The sequence below is a fragment of the Fusarium verticillioides genome, chromosome 3 (assembly GCF_000149555.1).
Source record: "Fusarium verticillioides 7600 chromosome 3, whole genome shotgun sequence".
Classification (NCBI taxonomy): Eukaryota; Fungi; Ascomycota; class Sordariomycetes; order Hypocreales; family Nectriaceae; genus Fusarium; species Fusarium verticillioides.
In genome coordinates, this window is record NC_031677.1 from 2,277,046 (window position 1) to 2,296,810 (window position 19,765).

At 50.3% G+C, this 19,765-nt stretch overlaps 6 protein-coding genes across 9 annotated transcripts; 3 read left to right on the forward strand and 3 right to left on the reverse strand.

The window, feature by feature from the left end:
• Window positions 1–844: 844 nt before the first annotated feature.
• Window positions 845–4,526, forward strand: FVEG_08212 (hypothetical protein; the record flags this gene model as incomplete). Its single annotated transcript, XM_018897061.1, has 2 exons — window positions 845–2,452; window positions 2,637–4,526. 2 exons carry the CDS (start codon window positions 845–847, stop codon window positions 4,524–4,526), a joined length of 3,498 nt encoding a protein of 1,165 aa, XP_018754626.1.
• A 1,020-nt stretch (window positions 4,527–5,546) lies between these two features.
• On the forward strand, window positions 5,547–6,472 carry FVEG_08213 (hypothetical protein; the record flags this gene model as incomplete). The annotated part of the gene is made up of 2 exons (XM_018897062.1): window positions 5,547–5,756; window positions 5,825–6,472. The coding sequence occupies 2 exons, from the start codon at window positions 5,547–5,549 to the stop codon at window positions 6,470–6,472; spliced, it is 858 nt and encodes a 285-aa protein (XP_018754627.1).
• Window positions 6,473–6,710: 238 nt separating this feature from the next.
• FVEG_08214 (hypothetical protein) lies at window positions 6,711–7,679 on the reverse strand (the record flags this gene model as incomplete). The annotated part of the gene is made up of 2 exons (XM_018897063.1): window positions 6,711–7,411; window positions 7,478–7,679. 2 exons carry the CDS (start codon window positions 7,677–7,679, stop codon window positions 6,711–6,713), a joined length of 903 nt encoding a protein of 300 aa, XP_018754628.1.
• A 623-nt stretch (window positions 7,680–8,302) lies between these two features.
• On the forward strand, window positions 8,303–13,895 carry FVEG_08216 (hypothetical protein). Of its 2 annotated transcripts, XM_018897066.1 has the most exons (6): window positions 8,303–10,541; window positions 10,602–11,222; window positions 11,272–11,841; window positions 11,891–11,983; window positions 12,035–13,672; window positions 13,745–13,895. In XM_018897066.1, exons 1-5 carry the CDS (start codon window positions 9,962–9,964, stop codon window positions 13,327–13,329), a joined length of 3,159 nt encoding a protein of 1,052 aa, XP_018754630.1. In that variant the 5' UTR covers window positions 8,303–9,961; the 3' UTR covers window positions 13,330–13,672; window positions 13,745–13,895. The 2 variants fall into 2 exon arrangements, with proteins under 2 accessions (XP_018754630.1, XP_018754629.1); XM_018897065.1 differs by having other exon boundaries at window positions 8,303–11,222.
• On the reverse strand, window positions 8,380–9,472 carry FVEG_08215 (hypothetical protein; the record flags this gene model as incomplete). The annotated part of the gene is made up of 2 exons (XM_018897064.1): window positions 8,380–8,984; window positions 9,046–9,472. The coding sequence occupies 2 exons, from the start codon at window positions 9,470–9,472 to the stop codon at window positions 8,380–8,382; spliced, it is 1,032 nt and encodes a 343-aa protein (XP_018754631.1).
• FVEG_08217 (CAMK/CAMKL/PASK protein kinase) lies at window positions 13,393–18,234 on the reverse strand (the record flags this gene model as incomplete). Of its 3 annotated transcripts, XM_018897068.1 has the most annotated exons (4): window positions 17,663–18,234; window positions 17,396–17,591; window positions 14,213–17,307; window positions 13,393–14,158 (listed from the first exon to the last, which is right to left on the reverse strand). In XM_018897068.1, the coding sequence occupies exons 1-4, from the start codon at window positions 17,694–17,696 to the stop codon at window positions 13,884–13,886; spliced, it is 3,600 nt and encodes a 1,199-aa protein (XP_018754633.1). In that variant the 5' UTR covers window positions 17,697–18,234. The 3 variants fall into 3 exon arrangements, with proteins under 3 accessions (XP_018754633.1, XP_018754634.1, XP_018754632.1); XM_018897069.1 differs by having other exon boundaries at window positions 17,396–18,234; XM_018897067.1 differs by having other exon boundaries at window positions 13,884–14,158; window positions 14,213–17,591; window positions 17,663–18,208.
• Between the last annotated feature and the right edge of the window lie 1,531 nt (window positions 18,235–19,765).

Consider the following 19,765-nt stretch of genomic DNA (forward strand, 5'->3'; position numbering starts at 1 on the left):
AAAAGGGACCGTCCCGTCCATCCTGGATCTTAAAGCCCTTGTAGACGTCTTGCTCCTCTCGTCCCCTCTCGTCTCGGCTTCTGGCGAGGTCAACTACTAATTATTCAAGCAGCATTTAGAAACCCATCCTCTTCTTTGTCTCGCCTTTGCCTTGCTCTACCTATCTTTTCTCCTGGTCTCATTCTCATTCTCAGTCTTTTCCTCAATCCCATTGCTCTTGGACGGACACGTCGTCTGGGTTCCCATCGTATTCCTCCTTATTGGGCAGCTTGGGCATACTCGTCCCCTCACCTACACCGACTTCATCATCTTTCTTTCCTTGTGTCTGCCAACATCAATCACTCTCTTACTTGAGTCCCGCGGTTTCAGCTCACATCATAATATCGTATTAGCAACCTAAACCCTCGGCTCCCCTCTTTGTTTCAACTTCTGCAAACTTCACTTGCCCAGGTTTCCTCGACGACGTTTCTTTGATCCTCTTCGCCCGTTTCGGAGGAACCCATTTCGCGCGCTCCAGGAACGCCGCTCTGACGACCAAACACCAAAATCCAAGGCCTCTCGAGTCATAGGCATTCGAGTGTCTCAGTTCATTGTTCTTTTCTAGGAGACGACCCAAAACTGAGTCGACCACTGCCGCATGCAATCATTGTAATAACTAATACGTGACGAATTGGGCATTTTCTCAGTTTGAAAGTGTTATCAACTCATCAGGATATTCTGTGCGAAACCAATCCTTCAACAAAATTATCCTGCGGCGAACCTGCGAGACTTTTCGCAGTCGATTGACGTCGTATCTGTCTGCAAGCACTTGCTGGGATGCTCTAATGCTCCGGCGGCCGAGACCATGACTGTAAAAGGCGGTTTCACCAGTGCGGGCCAGCCAGGCCCTGACAGTCAGCATCAGCATCAGCATCAGCATCATCATCATCACCAGGAGCCTGCGTCTGGGAACATGCCTTTCCCTATGGCCACAGCTGATCTCCAATCTGACGCTTCCTCATCTACTGTCATTGCCCACGCAGACTCACACCGGCAAAGCCACAGTTCTTCCAAGTTGCCCGCTTTCCGCTTCACTGACCGGCGAAGCAGCAGCTGTGGAAGTGTGCCCCTAGCTAATAAGGGTGACCCCCTGTCCCTTAGCAGCAACCAGTACAACCATAACAGAAACCAAAATCTCGATTCGAGAAACAATAACAAGGACGACCTCACCAGCGATTACCTTGACCACAAACCAACTACATCGGCAGCAGCCTCAACACCAACCTCACCACTCGCCAACACTGTGGATAGCGCATCAGCGGCGCTTCCTCTGCAGTCTTCGATTGCGCCGTCAATTGTCTCACCCAATTCAGACCCCAGTACTATTACTCCGACTGTCTCAGTCGCACCGACCACAGTATCATCTGTATCAGCAGACCCAGGCCCAGTGTCCCCCCCGAGCCCTGCTGTTAGTGGACCATTGACAGCGCCCGACCCCGGCACAACACCAGCACCGGCAACTCTCGCGACGACCCATTCTCACACTTCTCACCCAACAACGCATCACCGCGACGAAAAACACGTTGTCTCTGCATTAACATCTGCGCCTGCTTCTGCATCTGCGCCCACAGACCCATCAACGAACACGGCATCCTCAACCTCGCAGCCCAACGAACCCAAGTCATCCAACGAATCCGACACAAGACTGCTCTCACAAAACAATTCCAGGACGTCCTCGGTTCATCCATCGTCATCGGTGATCCAACTCTCGCCTGGGGTTAAGCGTCCCGCATCTTTTGACGCACATGTACCTGACGCGATCTCCCCGCATCCTGCTCCTCCAACCTTTAAGTCTCGGACTCGGCGACCACTGGTGTCGCGAAGATCGACTGCTGGTACCTCTTCGACTGGCCCACCACCTTCTTTGAACTCTGAGCGCCTGCAAGCCATCGAAGCCGCCCAGGAAGGTCAATCCACTTGGCCCTCCTCAAGTGATAATTCACCACAGCAATCGCCATCTGGCCAACGCGAATTACTTCTGCCCAAAACGCTGTCCAGAACCAACTCAGATGAGAGGCGAGCATCTGCCTCCCATCGCCCTCCCGTTTCATACCGACCACCTCTCACCTCCAATAGTAGCACTGAATCATCGCCGTCAACCGCTGTTCGTGTTCCCCCAATTCGATCTTTCCGATCTTCAGGCTCCCGCAAGAGCCTCACTCTCGATATGAATTCGAGGCCGCGTTTCCACGACTCCGGCGACGAAGTCGAAGACACCAACCATGACCGTACCCTGCGCGCCTTGGAGGGCAGGGGTAATGATGATGCACTTCGGTCAGCTCCTTTAGCCTCAAGCCGCCGTGGCGCCTTCGATAATGAAGATACTGGCGACGTTTTCCTTAAGATTGCCAGGGAGGAAACTTCCCAGCGTCAAACAGACGAGCACTCCCAAGAAGATAACCGCAGCGTAGTGGTAAGCTCCCTCCTTCCATCGCCTCTTATTGTCTCCCTCGCCATTTTCTGTGATGCCGACTGCGCTGTGCATGGCGACTCAGGCTGCGCAGAACTTCTTCAGGATCCACCACGTACTCAATTGCTTGTCTACGGAGATATAACTCGACTTTGATCCGTCCCAGCTCTGAGGCTAACTTGCATAGTCCCGAGCGACGCGATTTACCCACCGAAGACCGTTATCCTCCGTAGTCCCTATACATCAGCCTGCGTCCCCTCCTAGGGTTCGGCGCCGTCTTTCTGATCAACAAGACACTGCGCGATCACGATCAAGAGGTTACGAAGACGACCGGGCCACTGAAATTTCTCGCATGCCAACTTATCGCACACTGCCACGAGAAAAAGCAGCATCTGCGCATCCTGGAGAAGATGCAGGACGCATGCGAGGCTCGACCTCAACCATGCGGCCGTCCCCCACCACACCTCGATCGATAGTTTTCCAGGAACCTAGTTCCGAAAATTCCATGTATTCTCGTCGAAGATCCTCTGTTACGGACAATAATGTAAGTGGGCAAAACCGAGGCTCTGCGTACAAATTCATGGGTCATGGTCACAACAAGACATATAATTCCTCCCCTCTGGTCCGGTCATTCGATTTCCAGCGTCAAGCAAGTCATGAGACTGGCAACGGGGCTGAGGGAACGGAATCGACTTTGTCGAATACGGCCCCCTCCACGGTATGGGACGAACTAGACGACCTCAAATCAAGAATACATCGGCTGGAACTGACTGGTAAGCTGCCTTCAACTTCCGGCGCCGCAGTATCGAGATTATCAGACGACCGACCTCCGACGGCGACTACTACAGCGACGACTATGTCCTCTTCCCCCAAGCGAGTTGAGAATGGTCATCAGAACACGAATGCCGACGCCGTTAGCACCACGTCCTCCCACCACCGAGAGTCACATTCCATTCTTCAATCCGCCCTTGCTAAGTCCAAGGTTCTACTCGACACAGAAGTTTACCAGGCCCTAGAGTCTGCTGCTAACGATGCCATGACCCTCGCTTCCATGATGGGAACGCCTGGCTTACCTGGGCCCATTTCGAGCGGCGCCAGCACGATAGGCTCTAACGCAACTGTTACTGATCGCCAATTGAGACGAAAGGCTGAGAGTGTGTGTCGCAGCTTAACAGAGCTTTGCCTCGCATTGGGCGAGGACGCTACCCAGACACGTATACCGCGGCAGTCAATTGAAGTCCCACCACCTGCTCAGAATGACGCGCCCACTACACCGACGATTGGCAAAAACTTTAGTGGCTTTTCTCAACATCGACAGAGCATTGGGAGAAACGATCAGAGTGCCGCCAAGGAACATCTTACCAGCCCCAGGACTCTATCCAAATTTGAAGAGAGAAGGCTCAACATTCTTAATGGTAGTTCTCTACCTACTACATCACGTGTGTCCAACTCGATACCATCGACACCGATCGAGCCGATCTCGAATCGGCGTTCTTCTCTTTTGGTTTCTCGATCTCGCCGTGCTGGTACCGAAGAACCCGACGAAGGCAGGAAGTCATCGCTCCTACTAAGAACCAGAAGAGCTGGTACTGAGGAGCCTGATGAAGGCCGTAGAACATCTTTATTCGTCCGTAACCGTAGAAACACGGTCGGCGAAGAGGGCGAGGAAGAATCAAGGTTCCGAGCGCCTTCTCGAGCACCTACTGAGCTTGGCAGTACGATTCGAGTTGTGACGCAGGATCAAACGTCACAGCAGCAGCAGCAGCAATTTTCACCGTCAACTGATAGTACATCTGCCATCCCGCGCCGGCGCTTTGTTTCGTCGAACCTCGGTGTGTCTAGGCTGGCGACGCCATCACTTAACACAGCAACACCTCCTCGAAGATACATGGAGAGACCGGCACAGCAAGACCACGGTCATAGCGCCGTCGACAAACTTGCCGAAGAGCGTGCACAACGCTACACCTCTCTTGGGCAAACAACCATGGTCAATCGGACCAGCAGTATGATCAGAAGACCCAAACGGGACAGCATTGCGTCCGCCAATCCTTCTGCAGCTGCTGGCAGCTACAGATGATGCCAATGACCAATGACTTTGATTGATTTAACGACTGTACAACTACCTATACATTACGATTCGAGCGCCGGACGTTGCTATTTATATACTTTTATGCTTGTACGGGAAACTTCTTATTCTTTCTATTCCCTCCATTGATTCGCATCCGGCTCGGCCAAATGATTCGTTGCGATTGTTGGGGACGGCAAATTACGTTGTCGTTCTTCTTTGACGTACACACACTCACTGTCCATAGATAAGCTCATTTTGCTTGACAGGACAGCATTTTTGCAGGGAGGACAGTGCTATGGTGTTTGGGAGGAGGTTTGCTTTCTGAAAACGGCGCATGAGGAGCGACCATGCAAGAAACAAGACAGAGCGAGCCTGGGCTTTATAACTGTTTTGTATCGGGTTGGCAGTCGAGAAGACATCGGGATAAGCATGTGGAGACCGATTTATTTTAATGTATGATGTGGCCTGGTCGCGTATGACGGCTCTTTGTTACCCTTTCTTTGACTTTGACCTTGACGATGTCGTTGTACTGGTAAGAGCTTTGAGTTGAAGACAAAGGGATACATGCCATTGACTTGGTGGCAGCACCAAAGTTTAAGCAATACCTTGATGCTAGAGTGCCTGCTGGATCTGATATTGTTAAAAGACTCAATGTGTATGTTATTCTCGCTGCAATTGGTCCTTTGGGCTACATGGACACGGATGAAGTTGATGCAGACGTGACACCCCCTCTAGGTACCTAACGTAGAGGCTGAGTCAGGCCGAAACGGGAGATGCGGGTGAGGCATGTCGTCCACAAGGTCGGCCGGCCCCACTGGATTCTCGCAAGAATTCACATCTTTAAGTGAGTGTCACTAATGGGAGGGAGTTCGACTCATGTCTTCTATCATAACACATAAAATATTAAAAAGAAGCATTTCCCCTCTCGTCTTTTCGAATTCCATCCAACCACGTTTTCTACCTCGGAACTGTTTCACTGCACATCAACCACTTCATCACAACTTTTTTGCACAACGCAAACACGGCATCATGGCTGACGAGGCTCATTTCGATGTTGAGGGCAAGATGCAGAATAGACCCCCAAGATCAAGAGGCGACAGGGGACGAGGGAAAGGCGGCGGCGGCGGTCATGGAAGAGAGGTGCAGGTGTCGAAGGCCTTGTCCAAGCTCTTGAGACATCAAGCAGCTAATGCTGGCATCCAACTTGATGATGAAGGCTATGCGCCCTTGGATGCTGTGGTACGGGGGATCCAAACACACCTTGAGTATTCCTCCTGCGGACAAGACTTGCTGACTCTCTCATGCAGCTCGCCTGGGGCCCTTTGCGATCTTTAAAGGTCACGTTTGATGACATCCAGTCCATTGTCAATTCTAACGACAAGCAACGGTTTACACTCAAGCCCAACTCCGTCAAGAACCCTTCCCTGGATACTAAATCCACCACCCCCACCGATTATCTCATCCGTGCCAACCAAGGTCACTCCATCAAGCTTGAGTCAGCCGCTCTTCTGGCGCCCATGACACTAGAGGGAGGTAACGTCCCTGAGCGTGTCCTTCACGGATCCTTCTTTTACTTTTGGCCACGCATCGTCGAGTCCGGCGGCCTCAAGCCCATGAGTCGTAATCATGTCCACTGCTCAACTGGAACGCCCGAGGAAGGCGTCGTTAGCGGGATGCGTAAGGACGCAGAGCTGATTATCGAGATAGACGTTGAAGCAAGCTTGAAGGGTGGCGTGAAGTGGTGGCTGAGTGACAATGGAGTGTTGCTGACGGAAGGCGACGAACAGGGGGTTTTGAGCACCAAGTACTTCAAGTTGGTGACAGGTCGCAAGGTTGATGTTGGGGTACTGTGGCAAGACGGTCAGTGGATTTCTGATCTACCAGCTGGGTTGAAGATAAGTCCCCCGTTTGGAAAGGGTCCTCGACAGGGTGGAGGAAGGGGAGATAGACGTTGACCTCGTAGACATCAGAAGTCATCCCAAAAGCGCCTATTTTATAGAGGCAATTTGATAAGGCGGCATACTAGGACTATTTTGATGCACGTAACCGTCACTGGAGAAAGGATTGATTCAATGATTCAACGACATCCGCTTAGTTGACTCTTCATTCTGATCAACTCGATTCGCCCTATCGCCTAGCTAGGAGCAAAAGAACTCCTGCGGCAAAACCTGAAAGTGAGTCATAAAGCACCGCTCAGGAGGTCGAGTCCATGAGGCTCGCATATTGGTCACCTCTGTTCTTCTCTTCCTTCTCCAGCCACTCAAGCACCTTCTCCGCGACCAAGATCTCAGCTTCCTGTCTTCTCACGGCCCCGTCTACAACACCCATATTCTCCGGAATCCGCCCATCATGCCTGAAAATAGGACGCCCTTTCCAGGTATCTTCTTGTTCATTGTCCTGTTCGATATGGTACTCAGGAATACCGAAGCCCATGCGCTCACCGAGACCAGCGACGCGCTCACGAACGGTAGGGCCATGAGTGGTGGCAGAAGCCAATGGAGTACTAGTTGGGACGCTGCGAGCGCCTGGACGAAGAGATGTAGTAGCCATGGAGAGGCCGCCATCCGAGTTGTCTTTCTCTTTCTTGATCCTAGCATGCGTAGGAGACTCTTGTGACTCTGGAGGGGCTCTCTTGCTGCCTCGAGGTGCTGGCTCTTCGATGCGGAGGTACTTGAGTGCGTGCATGGCAGCAAAGTTTTTAGCTTTTTGAACCTTTTTGAACGTCGGAACCTGTTGACCAGTCTCGTAGCCACGGCCCTCCTGGGGAAACTTGATGTTTTCAGATGGAAGATTGCAGAAGACGCGAGATCGAGGAAAAGGCATTCCGTAGACTTGTTGATTGAAGGTCTCTTGAGTGAACTGAGGAGTTGGAATCTTGTTCTGCTGACAGTACTCTGGCAAATGATCATGGTTAGGAACTTGATATGAAGATGACGTTCACTTCTGGCGGGGAAACTCACGATTCAAATCGCTAACCCAGAAATCTTCCACTTCAATCTCATGAACAAGCTCGATGAGTTGCGAGATGGCGGCGATCTGCTGCTTGTTAAGCTGCGCAGGATGCCCCGTCTTTGCTTCTTCGGCTTTTTTCTCCTCAGCGAACTTTATGAGTTCATCCCAAGGGATACCACCACTGACAGTTGAAGGGCCGTGAGACGTCATTTTGCTTTGGGTGTGTTTTTGGCCGACGCAGTGTTTGGGTGCCGAAGGTGTAGTTAGGCGGAGCGTGATGAAATGTCAAACGATAAGAGGAGAAGTTTGGGGGAGATGAGGAGCTCGACTGATTACATGAAGCAAAGGAAGAAAGGTGGAGAGCTGGCTCTGCAATTTATAGCTGTGATTCATGACCAGGCGAGGCCTTGCGGTAAGCAGTGAAGAATGGATGGATGCCTCTTGGAATATCGCAAAAGCGAAGTACATACATACAGTAGGCGACCAGACCTCATTGGTAGAACAGCTTAGATTGACCGGCTTTAACTGCTACTTCCGAATCGATTGGGTTACTGTGCGTGCCAAATGCGCAATCAACCCGCATCATTTCGAGAGGGAAACGCTTACAATGTGATCATGGAGTTGGTGAGGTGGTGAGAGTGGCTGTGAGGGGTCTATTTTTCTGGCCAACTATAGTGGAGGTGCGCCGTTCGAAACAAACAGAGGGATGACCTGACCTGAGACAGAACTAGGCTCTGAAAAACCAAACTTAACTACGCTTGATTGATTGTGTCGGTTATGCTATAGATAGGTAGGTCCATACAATGGGTTGACCCATCAGCGTCGCAGGGTATCTACCAACACCTGATGCAATATGTAAAAACTCTCTCTAGTTCAGCCACACCCTTCTAACCTCCTACCCATGGTGTATTTAATCCTCTTCAAAGAAACCACCCTCGTCGCTATCATCGTCGTCACTCTTGACGACTGGCTGTGCAGCCTGACGCTCCTGTAATCTGCGTTCTCTGCGGTTCTTTGGAGCAACAGCAGCTTTCCCCTTGACCTTGGTGAAAGGTGCAGGCTTTTCCTTCGTGGCTTGTGGTTTCGGCTGCGCCTTGAGAGCCCCATCTGTAGTCGTTGCCCTGGGCTTTTTCTGGCGGCGCTCTGGCTGTGCTTCTTCTGTAAGCTCAGTTGGCCGTCTCTCTCTCAAAGTTCGCAATGCGTGGGGGCCACCCTTCATCGCCTGTTCGATGTCCGACCATATTGGCGGTCGCGCTGTATGCAGTAGGCCCCTATGCTTGAGTGGTGTGTAGTCAAGCTTGTCGTCGTCTTTGTCTTCGTCGTCCTTCTCTGGCTTGGCATTGGTGTACAAGCTGATGTAGGGTTCAGCATGGGGAAAGTGTTGTGTATACGCCTCGTCTACTTCGGCAACATGCAAGTCACGCTCCAATGCCTCGATCTCGTCCGTTTCTGTAGATTCGGTCTCTTCAATCTTTTTTCGCAGCTGTTTTGCTAATCGCGATGCCTTCTTTCGTTCTGGATCGCGCCTTGTTAGCATTCTTTTGGAGCGGAGAATCACGCCCAGAGAAGGTCTTACCAAAGAACCGAACCATGTGATATTTCGATATCATAGCACTTCGTAGCTTCTGGAAGCTCTTGTCTGAGACTGTTGCCTTGAGAGCGCCCAGCTCTCGCTCGAGATCATTGCGTACGTTGGCGGGAAGTTCTTGGTTTCGGTTCAGGAGTCGTTCGATAGTGCGCGTTCGCTTCTTGGCCCACGTTGAAGTTCCCTCGTTCGGTCGATGCTTTGACTTGCTCGACTTGTGCTTCTTTGTACCATTGAATGATGGACGGTTACGAGGCTCGGGAGACCCAATCTCCGAATATCCTCTCTTTTGCCCCATGGCGACGATTATGGCTCGTGAGAGGATTATGAAACGAGAATGGGGTGGGATTGCGAAGAGAATGTTCAAATGAGGTTCCAGGTCAAGGTTGAACAATAGGTAGTTACTGAAGAATTGCATACGAAGATGGCCAACTTTTTTTTTCCCTAGGTACTATCTTAGTAGGGACTTGCGGTGGTATCTTATCAGGCACGTCTCGATTCGGGGTAGCGTCAGACGCTCGGGCTTGTGGGGAAGGGAAGGTGCTCTGTGTTCCTGAGAGGCACCTGGCACAGAGGTTCATCATCTAAGCTTGACACCATCGAATCCAATACCAACGACTATCTTCTTTATATATCAAGAACGTTTTCCTTTAATGTCTATAGCATCCAAATGTCCAAAGGGGAAGCTCTGATATCAAAGATTTTCTTAAAATTTATTTTCAAGCCGTTCTCGAGAGTCTGGCCCGAACCTTGTTCGCTCGACTCATCGCCAGGATTCATCTTGAGCTAGAGGCGCCGCCAATCTCTCTTCTTGAAGATTCATTCAAGATAAACTCAATTACCAGGAGGCCTAACTACTGATTGATGCTTATGTAAAAACCCATCACAGGGCTAATTCTCCTTCATCATGGATCGCCCTGAACCTGGGCTCGTCAAATGGTCGTCCAACCCTTCATATGATAACTTCATTCATATCAACCTGCAGCACCGCGTTGTTCAGGTCTACGAACCAACTGGTCATGCAAGAGCTGGGAAGTTCGACTACCAGAAACTCGCCCGCCACGATGACTTTCCTCCCCTCACAACCTACGATTGGTCGCCAACCAATCCCAGCCTTCTTGCCGTTGGTACGGGCAGTGGCATTGTGAATTTGCTCAGGATTGACGATGGATCTAATGCGTACGTGGAGCTGGGCCTCAAGATGTCTCGTACTTGTCAAGCCGTCGCGTTCAACACAACCGGACTATTAGCAGTTGGCCTGGACAGAGTGCGAATGGATCAATGCCTTCACATCTGGGATGTCAGTCGATTGTCTTCAATAGACAAGAACACAAAAGGGTTTCCCTCGGATGCAACAAACATTGCTGAACCAAAAACCCGCCTTGAACCTAGTGTCTCTGTGTCAAGCATAAAATTCTTCGAAGACAGCCCCCAGACTCTTGTTGTGGGCATTAAGGCTCAGGGTCTTCGAATACACGACCTTCGAGGTAGGTTTCGCAGACGAAGAGAATTTCTGCGCAAACTGACACATGTTCGATTCTTGTTAGACCCTTCAAGCATTGTCACATTTCAAACAAAGTGCAACAACAATCTTACAATCGACTATGCTGATCAGAATTATTTTGCTTCTTCCGCCCTGGACCACCCTGGAGTAATGATCTGGGACCGTCGAGCGACATCTCGACCCGTGGCTTCTCACGCATACATGCAAGCAATTGAGGAGGATGAACTTCCGTGGGGTGGAGCATTGCGTCTTGACCGGGTCATCGAGACTGATTCTGACCCTTTCTTGGCCGATGGAAAGTATTCCCTTGTTCGGTCACTTCGATATTGCCGTGATCATCGTGGTTTGATTGCTGTGCTATCTCGTACGGGACAGCTCAAGGTCTTGGACACCAATAAAGAGGCCCCATCTTCTGGGTCTAGCAACCCGGAACTTCTCCAAGTTCAAAAGTCTTATGAGATGGATGTTTCATATGTCGAAACATCAAGGAAGAATGATCGCATTGTTGCTTTTGACTGGGTGACATTGAGTTCCCCCGTCCTTCGTCCACGGCTCCTCGTTTTACGAGCCAATGGAAACTTTGAAATCCTCGAACAACCATCGCAAACATCAGATCATGTTTACAAACTTGTACCATGGAAAGCACCGCATCGCGGTCTCGAAGGTAATTCAAGCTGATCCCCGATGGTTTGGACATGTCTAACCCCGTATAGAGGGCGCCCCATACCACAGCGTGATGCAGTTTGAGCCATCCCAAGCTCCTGACATGCTAGGGCCTCTTCTTATCGAAGAAGCTTTGTCAGAAGTGCCATTATTCGGACCAGAGAGTGCAAATGTCCGGGCAGATACGGAGGCCTTACTGAAGGCAAATAACATGACTTCAGTGGTTATAGAAGATATTGGGGCAACCACAAGGCCACTTCCTGAAGCCTTTCACAAAGCCTCCACCGTTGCAGCTAAGATAAGAGCCTTGCGCGCCTTCGTAAGAGACGAGTTCCAAGCTCCAAAGGGTATAAAGCCACGTGCTGGAGACACAAAGATTGTCGAAAGCGAGACCAGTGAGATGTCCCTAGCATCCGATAGCTTGGGCTCATGCCGAGAAATCCACGACGCGTTGCTGGCTTCACTAGCTGAGGCTGAAGGTCTGCCCCGAGAAGCACAGAACGTACTTGATCACAACATGTTGTTACGTGCTAAAGAGAAATACCTATTCGACGCAGTAGCAAACAGAGACATTGTGGCTGACGATCCGTGGGTGAAATATATATGGGACTGGGTGGCGAGTAAGTATCCGGACATTACTCTTCTTCACGGCATACTAACATCTTGAAGCTGCTGAGGATAACGCTGATGATGGAGGCATGGTACTCTCAAATATTGACCTCAGCTACGTTGGTGTTCACTCAATATGGACAAATAATCTTGGTGAATAACTAGAAGCGGAAATGGCCCAGACCCCAGCTGACCTTGTCATAGGCCGTGATCCTTCTACTCGACTACCTCCTGGCGCAACGCCTCCTGATCGTGCAACATGGGAACGTACCATTGCAAGTTTCTGCAAAAAAAATCGTCTTCCCAAGTTCAACGGAGCAGCTACCAAGTGGCCAGCGCATCGTCAGCTATGCCTTGAAATCTGCGGCTGGGGTGATTCTGAAAAGCATGATCCAAAAGGCCGCAATCGAAAGGCAGATCCCGAGTACCCCACCACCATTCATACCATGGCCGCAGCTCGTGCTTTATTTACAGGGGATCATAAGGAAGCCATACAGATCCTTAAGAAAGCCAGCACTGCTCACCCTGAACTCTTGTTCGTGTCTTTGGCCCTACAGCTTATGGGCAGCGGGGACAGCACGCCTGCCAAGAACAAGGAACAGCTTGATTTTGATGAAGCTGTTGCTTCCAAAACCGACCCTTACCTCCGAGCAATATCATCGCTGATTGCTACAGGTGACTGGACGGCTATAGCCAGCCAGCTATCTCTTCCCCTTTCTGACCGAGTTTACGTTGCAATTCGCAACTTTGACGATGATCAGCTCACACAGTGGCTCAACAAGCAAATCACATTGGCGATAGCAGACGGCGATATAGAAGGCATCGTCCTCACAGGTATCACAGAACCCATGGTTGATATTTTTGCCCGCTACATCCAAAAGTTTCATGACGTTCAGACAGCGACCCTCGTGCTGTCCATTTGTGCACCGAGATACATAGACGACATTCGCTGTCGAGCCTGGCGCAACACTTACCGTGCCCATCTTCAGCGCCATAAACTCTTCTTCCAGCGCACAAAGTTTGACGTCGAGTCAACCAAGCGTTCGAAACGGGACGGCATCCCCAAATTGAAACCACCATCACGCCAAATTGCCCTCCGCTGTGTTTTCTGCGACGCCGAGACATCACTCGCGAATACTGCCAACCAGCCACCGCATCTCGGAGGTGCCTCTTCTGCGCAAGCAGCATCGGCTCTCGAGTCTCGAAACCCACTTCTCGCGACGAGCATCAATGCGGGTGTGAGTTGTCCCAACTGCGGTCGACACCTCCCGCGTTGTGTGGTCTGTCTCGAGATCGTGGGCGTCCCTCGTTCCGACAAGCCAGAAGAGAAGAGTGAGTCGAAGATGGCTGGTCAGTTTCCTACATTTTGCCTCCGATGCGAACATGTCTTGCATCTGGACCACGCCCGCCAGTGGTTTACCAGACACGTTGAGTGCCCTGTACCTGAATGCCGATGCCGATGCAACTTCAGAGCGAACCCTGAGTTGAGTTATCGTTAGGATGCTCATGATCTAGACATTTAGAGTCAAAGGAGGCTGGCCCAGCCGACGGGCCAACCGAACTAGGAATTATCGCCGAACTCTCATTTACTGGATAAGATCTGTGACATATATACAGTTGAACATGAAGAGTGTGTCTAACTTGGATTGCTTATGCAGTTGAGGAAAAAATATATCCTTTATCTTTCGCTTCTATCCGCAGGTTTCGCAAAATCAACAGCCAAGAAACAACTCCGTGTCCTATTTACCCCGCTCCTCGAGAATCCGGCCATTTTATCCTTCACGCCGGAGGTTCCAAAAAAGTGTTCGCCTGTCCTTCCCAGCATAGTACCTAGTATCCAAAGTAGGTATCGTATGTTTCTTCTATCTTCGTTCGATCGCTCCGTGTCAATAATCTCTAACGCATAAAACAAAGGGGAAATGAGAAGGCTTCGACTTTCCAAAAGAGGTATTGTAACCAAATGAGTCACCAAGTGACAGCTGAAAGGCTTCCTTTCCCGTTGACAAGGCTTGATGACGATTTATTGTTTCAATGGCTTGTAAAATATCAGGTTTCATTCTTCAACAGCAGCCTGGCACCAAGGATGCTCTAGCACTTGGTTGATATCGTAGCGTTTAGCGACATCTCGGTCCAGCATGCATCGAATGAGGTCGATACTCTCCTCGCTCAGAATATAGGGTATCCGCAGGTCACGGTCCATGATCTCGTCAATACTGTAGAATGGGTTCTCCTTGTAAATAATGGTGTAGAGGAGAATACCTAGTGCCCAAACGTCTTGCTCTGTGCCCCGATAAGGCTTGCCAGCGAGAACTTCAGGAGCAGCGTAATCTGGTAGCAAGTCAGCAAATTATGGCATGTCTCTAGGCGGGCTGAGTTACTAACCGATTGTGCCTACGAAGACATCGAATGGACCGCTCTTGATGTATGCAGCACTCCCAAAGTCGATCAGTTTGATGTTGCCTTCTCCATCAAGGATTACATTTTCATCCTTGATGTCGCGATGTACCACGCGAGCCTTGGTGTGGAGGTGGTGGATTGCATTGGCTACTTGTACAAAAATGCTGCGGCATTCAGACTCGTCCATGTTGGTTCGGAGTTCGATGTAGTCAAAGAGATCCATGCCTGGCAGACCATGAGGAATCATCTCGATATAGTAGTTCACGTCATCCTCAAAGAATCCTTGCATCTCGACGATGTTGGGATGAAGTAGCTCAGGTTTGCGAAGGTACTCCAAGACGTGAACTTCCAGGGGCACAGTACCCAGCTTTCGGTCTCTAGTCCACGTATCGACAAGAATACGTCGCTTGGTAACATACTTGAGCACAATCTTCTTGCCACTTTGTTTATGCCGGGCTAGCTTCACTTGACCATACGCACCCTGGCCCATTTCCTCCAATATCACATAGTCGTTGATCGTTTTCTTGTGGGGAGGCTCGACGACCTTGGGAACTGGAGTGGCCTCTTCAGGCTTGGGCTTTGGTTGCTGCCCCGTGATCTTAGCAGCAGCATTCATGGCGGCATCCTTTAAATGCTTGGATAGTGAACTTGCAGCAATCAACACGTTCTTTCGAGGCCCCTCATCATCTGAAGCAATCTCAAGAGGCGTATGAGCAGGGGTCTGGCCAGGTGATGGCTGGTGGAGAGGAGTTAAAGCTCCAGCCCGGGTAGGGGTTTCGAGCCCGAGATGAGGCTGAGTGCCGTGGAGATGGCGAGAATAAGTAATCCACAAAGCATACACTATTTCTGAATGGGTCACTTCGAAGGCTTCGTCTCCGGTGGCGTTGTCCTCATCGCTGCCTTCGAAGACTGTCTCGTTCATCACAACGGTCTTCTTTTCACTCTTGACTACACGCATCTGGACGTCAACCTTCAGATCGGATCCGTCTCGGTGTTTGGCGCTTAATCCAGCAGGATGGAGGAAAGCAGATGCAGCGTCAGGTCTATGTTCTTTCAAGGCCAGGAAAGCCGAAGCTTTTCTGAAACGATGTTCAGGAACAACCATACCATCGAGGAGTTGTATACCGTCCTCTTCTATCAATGACCCCAGAATGTTGTCGAATTCTGGGATGAGTGCATTTATCGACATGCCATCGGCCTTTTCGAATCCGAAGAGCGCACCGCAAAAGGCTGCGTTTGAGCTTCGGATCTTAAGCGTCTCTGGCTCTACCACGACAATTCCAGCCATGTGAGGGAACGTGGAAACACGAAGCTCTAGCTTGCCGCGGGTTTGCTCAACTGTGCAAGGCACATTGACTTGGGGTGAGTGAGGACAGGTGAAGTATCTCCGCCTTGAAACCTGGGCAAAGTCGATTTCTCCTGTGTTAGGGTCAATCCCTTGTCTGGGAATCCGTGGAACGAGTCTTGCTATATCGAATCCGGTAGAGATTGACTCGAACCCCCAGATGGGAGCAGTAGAGCCGGTGACCTGTTGAACGATGCCGTCCTCGTCCAAGGTGATGTAGGCGACGTCCTCGTGAATCTCTTCCAAAACCCAGATCAATCCGACCTTCTTCTCTTTGACCCACAAACTAGCAGAACCGGTCGCACCGTTGCGTTTCTGAATGGGGACCACGTCACCGCATAGCAGCACTCCTCTAGAGGAATTCGTCTGATTATGCCCGCCGCCCCGGGTCTTGGGCGGGCTTGGGTCGCCGCTGTGAACCGTTTGTGCACGTCTTTGTATGTAACTTCGTGGCTGAGTCCTCGAATTTGGCTTGCTTAGGAGCTGGGCTGTTATTCCAGATCTCCCGTTAAGCAGTGCCGAAGCTGCTGAAGCTGCAGGCGTTGTTTGGCCCGAGGGCGTTTGGCTTTCATTAAGCTCATCATCTGCTTGCTTCAAGAGTTTTCGTTCCAACCATGACCTTCTCTCCTCCTGTACAACTTCCAAGATGCCCATCTTGCGCACCTCAGCTTTTGTAACGCCAAATACCAGACAGGCGAGATCGTTTGCCGCAATAATGGTCCATGGAGGTTTAACTTCTGTTGTAAAGATCGCCTGAGCGGCGGGTACCCATCGGTTTGTGTGTCCATGTACAGAAGGACCTAACTGGGTGGGGAAACTGGTCGCTGTGGCGCTGGGGAGTTGGGCCAAGGACGGCGAGTTTAATGGTTCTTGATATATGGGCTGACCACTTAAGAAAGGCTGCGAAACTGTATCTATAAGTTTATCTTGAGCCGACACGGCCGTTATATCTGTCATTGTTCGCTTGAGGCTCAGCGTCGGACGGACTGGGGTAGTTTTCGAGCCTGAAGGGCCTCCTCCACTAGCAGAAGCTGTAGTTGGTTGATCCTGAACATGGGCAGTCTCATAGGCTGCTGGCTCAAGTGGAATGGATCTTCTTGTTGTCCCAACCCTTGACCGTCGAGGTGGTGGCGATGTCTGGCGAGGACTGATGAGATCTGTGCTGGATGCTCGAGGGTCAAAATTCTTGTCGAAGACATTTTCCAAGACCTCAGCGGGACCGGTCAGAGGAGCCGGGGCGTAAGAATCGTCGGGGTTTGGCAAGTTTGGAGCTCTAATTAGCTGTGCCTGTGCGAGTAGGTCAAGCATATTCTGTGTCTCGACATCGCCACTTACTCTTGCCTGGGCACTTGCAAGAGCAGCCTGCGACGAGTTCATAGGAAGACCCATATGGTCCTTCATGAACTCAACGGACCGTTTGAGGGCATTTTGTCGGTTGTGCAAAAAGTCCTCGGACTGATTGGCGAAAGAGAAAGAATGCAAAGACTCAGAGGGGAAGCGAGAAAGATCGTCGGAGAAGCTGGGATTTGATGGACCACCAGTGAGCGACAAGTTGCCGGTGCTGGCAGCCATCGTACTCATCGAAGTGGAACGAGACAGAGCGGCAACGGATGGGCTTCGCGAAGATGCTCGGGATCCTGGTAAAGTAGGGTTTCTGGATGGTGGGCGTGTCTGTCTAATTCGTCGAAGGCCGGACAGGCCTAAGCCATGCTCGTGATCGGTCATGATGGGAGACCTGGAGTTGATATGGTGGTCAGCAAGGAAGCAGACCGAGGGTGGGCGCCACAGTTGGGCTCCGTGACGCATGATTTCACTCAACATACCTGGCGATAGCTTCAAGGTCAGCGGCAGCCGCGGCGGCCGCGGACGCATCCAGGGACATGCGTGCTCTGCTTCGATCTTGAGTTGAAGAGTTCCTTGCGGCAGCCAAGTTTCCCGTACTACGGTTCTTTGGCAACGAGAGGGGCATTGGCAGCTTCTCTCGTCCACGTTCATCATCCCCAGTGTGATTTTCGGCTCCTGTGTCAAGAAAGCCTGGTTAGCTGACAGGAGGACATAGACCAAGAGTGGTGGCAGGTAGCAGGTAGTACCATGATCATTTTGTCCTCCATGCATCTGTAGCATAGTTGGAGTCGGCCAAGGAGAGGCCGAAACCACAGGTCAAGTCGTGATGAAAGGGTTACGGGGTCTGCTCTCAGGATGGCGGGGTTGAGCAGGAAATCTCGGTTGGCTCGATTGCCTGGAAGTCGATTGAAAACTTGGAGCCAGCCGTCAGATAGGAGAGGAATTCGCTTATACAAGAAAGAAGGATAGATGATAGACCAAGATGCGTATAGATATAATTTGAATTATCGATATTCCAAGATTGGGCCTTGAAGGGTGACGACGGATGAGGCCGTCAATGTTAAGGATGGGGATGGGGCCGTATTGCCAGGGCTATGTCTTGGCTTGTGACCCAAAACACAAAGAAAACAGCCCAGTCAGCGTGAGTCGAAGGGAATGCCGAGAGGGCGAATTGGGCGTTGCACCGCAGGATTTAGAAAATTATAGGTAAGGAAATAGATGAACCTTGGTGGTGCACGTTAAACTTTGTTACCACCAAGAGAAAGTTTGATTGTCGAGATGGGAGCTTTCAGAGGAGCCTGAGAGATTGATGTTGAGGAGCGTGAAGAAGACGGGGATTTGCGCCGTTATCATAGGCTGCTCTCAGGGCTTGTGAAGTCATCAGACAATCTGATTGGCAGGGGTTGGATTGAAGCCACTGCCTGCTGATACATAGATAGGTACTTAGTGCTTGCTTGACCCTGAAAACCCTCCAAGATACAGTGGAGGTAGCGTAGCGCTGGAAGGAGGACTAAGGTACTGGGTACCTACCTACCTTAGGTCCTTAGGTAACAAGCTCAAGCTCAACTGTAAGGCAGGTTGCGATACGGAGTATTTGCTGTATCCGTAATAATAAGGTACGCACCACTACCAGACAAATGACGCCAGCATCCCTTTTCTGATTTCTATGGCTTCAACACGATTCGATTTCAGATTGGATCGTATTACTAGATGGAAGAACGCATTGAGTGTCAGATTGTCAACAAAGTAGACTACGGGTTCGTAGTTGGAGTTGTTTTCATATGAGACAATTAATTCGTTCGCCACAATCTTGCTTGTAGGTTTATTCCCATTCGATCCAATACAGATCTTCAATCTCTTACTGAAACCATCAGCCATAGGTGATTACTCATTGTAAAAGACTTCGCAATGGAGGCACATGAGGAAATAATCGAGACGTGAGAAAAATAGAACTTAAGTTTGACTCTGCTTCGCACCAAGGGCTAAGTCAATGGAAGAGGCATTTGAATCAAGGGACCAGCACCCTAGTTAGAATCAAGAATACACGCCTTTTGTTACCCATGGTAACTGAGAACGAACCTGAAGTCTCATTGGATCCATGCTGATTGGTAGATAGATGTTGCTCGTAGGTCTGCTATCTATAAGACAGCAAATTTGCCTCTTGAGTTATGCATCAACCAAGCAGTTTTATCCAAGCAACGCCACATCAAGGCGGCAGAGGAGCAAAGTAAGTAAACTCAGAACCTAAAGGTTTCCTTTTAGTTTTGATGCCCACGTGTAGAGGAATTTAAAGAGAGATGAGATATTCCCCGCCAATTGATATATATGTCTGAATTCCTTATCATCTTGCCAAGCATCCGTGAGCCTCTTGAACAGAATCGGGTTCACGACAACTGCTCCCCCTAAGAAAGAAAGAAAGAAAAAAAGAAAGAAAGGAAAAGGCTGTATGTTTCTTTATACGGTGTTCACAGTGGCTAGGGTGCTAATAAACCTAAGCTTATTACTTATCTGATGCTTGCGGGTGAAACGGTTTCAGCGGTACTGGGTATTATTGGCTTCGATAATTCGAGGTAATCAAGACGTAATCTGGTTTACCAGAAAAGTTCATGTCTGACCGAGTCAGACGAGCAGCTCAAGAGGTCAGGCCAACAGTCATGTCTTATATACGGCACACACAATACCGGGGTCTGCAACCACGCGACACTAACTGACAAGACACCGTGCATGAAAGAATACTGCATCGATTGTAATGGCTTTGATAGACGCCCTCGATATCCTATCAAGACAACGGATGATCACTGTATTGTTATCTTTCCACCTGAGACGGGCAGAAATGACACCTGGTGACA